This window comes from Vombatus ursinus, unplaced genomic scaffold, assembly GCF_900497805.2.
Source record: "Vombatus ursinus unplaced genomic scaffold, bare-nosed wombat genome assembly UNPS02014768.1, whole genome shotgun sequence".
In the NCBI taxonomy this organism is placed as follows: domain Eukaryota; kingdom Metazoa; phylum Chordata; class Mammalia; order Diprotodontia; family Vombatidae; genus Vombatus; species Vombatus ursinus.
Genome location: NW_020954546.1, coordinates 19,455,867 through 19,462,222, shown reverse-complemented (window position 1 = coordinate 19,462,222; position 6,356 = coordinate 19,455,867). Strand labels below are relative to the sequence as shown.

Here is a 6,356-nt window from a genome sequence, read left to right as displayed (position 1 = left end):
GTGTGTGTGTGTGTGTGTGTGTGTGTGTGTGTGTGTGTGTGTGTGTGCGTGCACTCATTCACTGACTCATTCAAGCAGTATTTATTCAAGGCCAGACACTGTGCAATGTCCAAGGTTTCTCATGAGACATAGTCCCTGCCCTCCCATAGTTTACGATCTAATTGGCAAATCAACAAATATTTCTGAAGTACTTCTTATGTGCTTACTACAAGACAGCTAAGTGGCACAATGGACGTAGTGCTGGGCCTGGAGTCAGGAAGACTCATCTTCCTGAGTTCAAATACGGCCTCAGACACTTATTAGCTGTGTGACCCTGGGCAAGTCACTTCACCCTGTTTGCCTCGGTTTCCTTATCTGTCAAATGAGTTGGAGAAGGAAATGAAAAACCACTCCAGTATCTTTGCCAAGAAAACCCCAAATGGAGTCATGGAGAGTCAGACATGACTGAGAAAACGACTGAACAACAACAAAATACTCTGTGCTAGGCATGGGGGTACAAAGACAAAAATAAACCAGTATTTGTCCTCAAGGGGGAAGGAGTGAGGAACAACATATACACATATTAATAAATACAAATAGAATATACTGAGGAGATCTGGGAAAGTTTCATATAGAAAGTGGTATCTGGGCTGATTTTTTTTTTTCAAATTTAACAATTTTTTTTAAATAATAAAAATTCATTTTCTCTCCCTCCCCAACTGAAAAAAAAATCCCTATAACAAATATGTGTTGTTAGGCAAAGCAAATTCCTGCTTTGGCCATGTCCAAAAATAGTACATCTCCTTCCGTATCTTGAGTCCAGCACCTTCTGTGTTAGGAGGTGAGCAGCATCCTGCATCACTGGTCCTCTGGCACCATTATATCAGGCTGGTCATCCCACTGATCAGAGTTTTTAAGGATGGTAAAGAGCTTCCAAGGATTCTTTTTTTTTTTTTTTTGGGTGAGGCAATTGGGGTTAAGTGACTTGCCCAAGGTCACACAGCTAGTGAGTATTATGCATCTGAGGCCGGATTTGAACTCAGGTCCTCCTACCTCCAGGGCCAATGCTCTATCCACTGCGTCACCGAGCTGCCCCCCAAGGATTCTAAGAAACAGAGGTGAGATTCTTTAAGTTTTTAAGGATTCTAAGAGACAATGATGAGGATATTTTCAGAGCTTTTAAGGATTCTAAGAGACAGAGATGAGTAAATACATGCAGGGATGTGTAAAAGCAAATACACTAGAGGGCAAGCAGAACCTACACGAAAGGGCCCAGGGGCCAGTTTGCCTGGAAAGTAGCATATGTGATGGAGAGTTATGTGTAAATAAGCCTGAAAAGAATAAATAGGGAAAGATGTATTTTTCAAAGCTGGACAGGCAGGCCAGAGCTAAAATGGAAAGGATGTTAAATGCCAAACACAAGCGTTTGTATTTTACCCTGGAGGTAAGACGGAGCCACTGAAGCCTCTTCTAGCCCCTCCTAAGTGTTTACAGATATTATCATATTTGATTACTCACAAAAACCCTGCAATGTAGCTGCTGTTATGATGTCCATTTTGCAGATAAGGAAACTGAGTCAAACAGAGGTTTAAGTGACTTACCCAGGGTCACACAGCTAGTAATCATCTGAGGCTGGATCTGAGCTCAGGTCTTCCTGACTCCAAGCCCATTGTTCTATCTACTGTGTCATCGGCTGCCTCCAGGCAAGTTACATGATCAGATTGGTGCTTTCGGAATATCACTTTGGTAGCTGTGTGGGGGATGGATTTGAACCCAGATTCATCTCTATCCACTGTATTATGCTACTCCCTTGGAGGTGCTGGGTGTTGAATAGCAACCCCCTAGGCCACTGTCTTACATCTTTTCTCCTCACTTTTGTTCAGGTGAGAGGAGTACTTCAAAACTAGTACCTTAACTGCTTCTGAGTTTGGAGTCACTGTGGCCCAGTGGAAAGTGCTGCATTTTGAGAAAGAGGGCCTGGGTTCCATTTTCAGCATTGATGCTACCTGTGTCATTCAGCCTTCATCAATGATATATGTTGAATTGATGACCAGATGAGAGCAAGGCCTTCTGGGAAGACTATACAGGTAATCATAGGCTCCAGGAGGGGAGGAATCCGTGGAGAAGGTGCAGAGGGACAAGAGGACAAGAAAACAAGATGTCACCTACTTTGTTCTTTTGCTCGTGGCTATTAAACACTTTTAAATTATCCTAGTCTGAAGCCTTTGACCTAATCTGAAAGAGAAAACTTATCAGTCTTTGGACATCTGTCGATTCAGAAACAGCATCCTGCTTCCCTCTCTCCAGACTGGCCTAGAAAGGACTTCACCCTGACATAATTAGGGCCTTCACCCGACAAAAGTAAGGGTCCTTAAATGAATCATTTAACAGAAGGAAGAGACCTTTATTTCCCTTAATGGGAATTATCTGCTGGTTCATCTTACCATGCAGAAGGAGAAAGCCTTAAAAGGAAAGGTCAAAGAGGGATTGAATGGTTTTAAGAAAATTATTCTCCAAGGGTATGTCAAAAGTTATACCTTATTGCTATTTCTCATGAAGCAAACTCTCAAGTGAACTTTTACCCTGAGTTCTGCAACTCAGGCAGCAAGGTGGTGAAGTGGAGTCAGAAGACTTGAGTCTAAATCTAGCCTCAGACACTTACTAGCTGGGTGACCCTGGGCAAGTCACCTAACCCTGTTTGCCTCAGTTCCCTCATCTGTAAAATGAGCTGGAGAAGGAAAAGGCAAACCACTCCAGTATCTTTGCCAAGAACATTTATTAGCTGTGCGACCTTGGACAAGTCACCTAACCCTGTTTGCCTCAGTTTCCTCATCTATAAAATGAGCTGGAGAAGGAAATGGCAAACCACTCTAGTATCTTTACCAAAAAAATCCCAAATGGGATCATGAAGAGTCAGATATAACTGAATAACAACAACTATAATTTATCTCATTGTGTAATTTATTCTGTTGGTTAAGGATAACAAATTATATCTTGTAAATAGCTTGTGACGGAGACTTTCAGAGCCATGGGGCATTTCTAACCGTCTTTGCACACAAGGTTGGCTGATAAAATACTTGTCAAACACAGGCAAATGAATGTGAGCCCAAATCCATTTCCTCAGTGAATTCCCTACCAGGACTGCCTGCCTTCAATTTCTCTTTTCTCCAATCCATCTATTGTTTCCCTGTTCAATAAATTCCAGTGACTTCCTATAGTCTCTCTCCACACCCCCACCCGGTCATCCCCATTCTTTTACTTATTTCCAATCTCTCCCTCTCTCCTGGCTCATTTCCTATTGCCTACCAACACGCCCATGTCTCCCTCAACCTAGAAAAACCCCACAGGATGCTTCCATCCCCTTTAACTCTCGTCCTATGTCTCTTCTGCCTTTTGTGGCTAAACTCCTCGAAAAGGCCATCTACACTAGGAGTCTCCATTTCTCCTCTTTCCACTCTCTCTTTTTTTTTTTAAAGCAGCAATATTAAACATATTCTTTATTGATGATAACACACTAAAATGTGAATAAGAGGCCTTTGAAGAAAGCATTCAAATTAAATGGAGACTAAGTAATTTAATTCTAAAGAATGGGTGGGTCAAAGAACACAGAAGCAGTAGATAATTCTATTAAAAAAATAATAATGAGACAACATACCAGAACTGTTGGGATTCCCACTCTCTTCTTAACTCTTCCCTTAAAATCTAGCTTCTGACCTTATCATTCATTCCACTGTCACTGCTCTCTCCAAAGTTACCGATGACCCCTTAGTTGCCAAATCCCATGGCCTTTTCTCTAACCTCACTCTCCCTGGTGTCTCTGAAGCCTTTGGCACTGCTGATCACTCTTTCCTCTTCACCATCGGGTTTCAGGGCATTAGTCTCCCCTGGTTTTCCTCCTCCCTCTCTGACCACTCCTTCTCTGTCTCCTTTGCTGGTTCCTCTTCCAGATCATACCCTCTAACTACAGGTGTCCCCCTGGGGTCTCTCCTGGGCCCACTTCTCTTTTCTTTTTATACTACTTTGCTTGGTGAGCTCATCATCTGCCATGGATTTAATTACCATCTCTACGCAGATGATTCTTAGTTCTACCTGTTCTGCCCCAATCTCTCCACTAAATGTGCACGTCCAACCGCCTTTCAGACATTTCCAACTGGCTGTCCAGTAGACATCACGAATCCGACACATCCAAGACTGAACTCATTAGCTTTCCCCCAAACTGTCTTCCTACCCCCACCCCCACGTTCCCTATTACTATGGAGGGCAACATCATCCTCCCAACTCCTCAGGGTCACAACCTAGGAGTCATCCTGCATTCCCGCACATCTCTTACCCCCCCCCATGTCCAATATGGCTCCAAGGCCTGTTGATTTCACCTTTGCAGCCTCTGTCTCTCCCCTGAACGGTGGTTGCATCTCTGGTGCCAAGGATGATCACCTCATGTGTAGATTATTGCAATAGGCCGATGGTGGGTCTGTCTCCTCCAGGGCTTTCCCCACCCTAATCCATCCTCCATTCAGCCACCAAAGTGATTTTCCTAAAGCACAGGTCTGACCTTGTAGTCTCCCAAATCACACTCCTAGGCTTTCTATTGCCTCCAGGAACAAATACAAAATGCTCTGTTGGGCATTCAGAGCCCTTCATAACCTGCCCCTCTCCTACACACACACCTTAGCGCCAGACTCTATCCAGTCTTCTGGCCTCCTGGCTGTTCCATGAACAAGACACGCCATCTCTCAGCGCCGGGCAATCCCTCTGGCCGTCTTCCATGGCTGGAATACCCTGTCCTCTCCACTCTGACTACTGGTCCCCTCAAGTCCCAACTAAAATCCCACCTTCTACAGGAAGCCTTCCCACCCCCTCTTAGCTCCTATTTCTCCCGTATATAGCCTGCTTTGTTTGCATGTTGTCTCTCCATTAGACTGTAAGTTCCTTGAGGGCAGGGACAGTCTTTTGCCTCTTTTTGTATCCCCAAGGCTGGGGGATAGGCGCGGCACACAGTAGGCACTTAATACATGTTTGATTAACAATCCACAGTCTGTCTAAAGGTGGGAGGGGCTGCCTTGAGAGGCAGGGGCTCCCCGGTTAGGGGGGCCCTCGGGGGCCGGCCAGATGTGCGGGGGACCACTAGGCAGCTCTTTGTAGAGAGCATCTCGTGAGCCTGGCTGGCCCCAGCTCAGACCGCGTGGGCATGTGGGCGATCTCCAGCTGGGATCGCTGCTCCCCCTGGTGGCCAGAGGAGGCATTTCCTGCGGGCCACAGGCTCCCCGCGCCAGCTGCTGCCCTTAACCAAGATGGCCCACCCAGAGTCCATGTGGCTCTCCTACTCCCCTTCTCCTCCCACCGTGGCTCCTCCTCCTCCACCCCAGGCAGATAAGGAAGCCGGATGCTGGGCTGAATGCAAGTAGCGGGAGCCATGGTCGGGGCGCTCTGGGTGACCGGGGCAGCTGCCCTGTGGGCTGCTCTCTGCGGCCGGGCACTGGCCCTGGAGGGAGGGATGCTCTACCCCCAGGAGACCCCGAGCCGGGAGCGCAAGGACCTCAACGGCCTCTGGGACTTCCGAGCTGACTTCTCTGAGGACAGGAACCAGGGCTTTCGGGAGCGGTGGTATCAGAGACCCCTGCGGGAGGTGACCCCTCGTCCGACCCCCGGGGACCCCGGGGGAGGCTCAGGGTGGCTGGGGCAGAAGGGGAGGGGGCGGGCAGGCACCTGGGATGCCAGGGAGAATCCCACCAGCCATGCTCCTTCTCCTCTGCCCCTCCTGCAAGATGCCAGCCCTTAGGAAAGCCTGGGGCTGACTCCCATCTGTGAAAAAGGCACCGAACCGGGCTCTGCCCAGGGCTGCCCCTCTCTAAAATGAGGATATTGGACCAGCTGGGCTCAGGCCCCTTCCAGCTCCAAACAGAATATTCCAAGACCCTTGCCCTGGTGTAGCTTCTAATCGGAATGGCTGTTTTCATTTTCCTTTAAATTTGGGAAGCTCGGTGTCACTCAGAGCGTGGAATCCCAGAGCTTGAGCTGGAATCTAGCCCAGCTCCGACCATCTGTGAGACCTTAAACAAATCGCTGAACCTGGCTTCCTCCTCTATAAAATTAGGGAATTGAACTAGATGGTATCAGAAGTACCTTTTACCTCCAGATCTCTGATTCTGTGACCCCTGTCTTTCAGGGGAAGGTTGAGGACTGCCCAGGGAAGGGTGGATCAGTTTGCCATTGTTTCCCATCGGGTAGAGCCCAAAAGCTCTGGACCCCTGTGGGAAGAATGGGAAGAGCCCCCCTCACTGGGTTGGCACCTGGCTTGCTAGGAGCGGAGTGCCCCTTGCTGACTGACTGGCCCTTTCTCCAGATCTGCTCCCTCACCATCCCCCATCCCAGCGTCC

The 6,356-nt window shown here is 47.8% G+C and overlaps 1 protein-coding gene across 4 annotated transcripts in view; it reads left to right on the top strand.

Moving 5' to 3' along the window:
• Positions 1-5,363: 5,363 nt before the first annotated feature.
• GUSB (glucuronidase beta) overlaps positions 5,364-6,356 on the top strand; it is a 25,727-nt gene continuing 24,734 nt past the window's right edge. For 2 of the 4 annotated variants that reach the window (XM_027861902.1, XM_027861901.1), the window contains exon 1: positions 5,364-5,605. In XM_027861902.1, the coding sequence (XP_027717703.1) occupies positions 5,375-5,605 (231 nt within the window). In that variant the 5' untranslated portion in view covers positions 5,364-5,374. The remainder of the gene's footprint in view (positions 5,606-6,356) is intronic. The other 2 variants (XM_027861903.1, XM_027861899.1) reach the window with 1 other exon arrangement.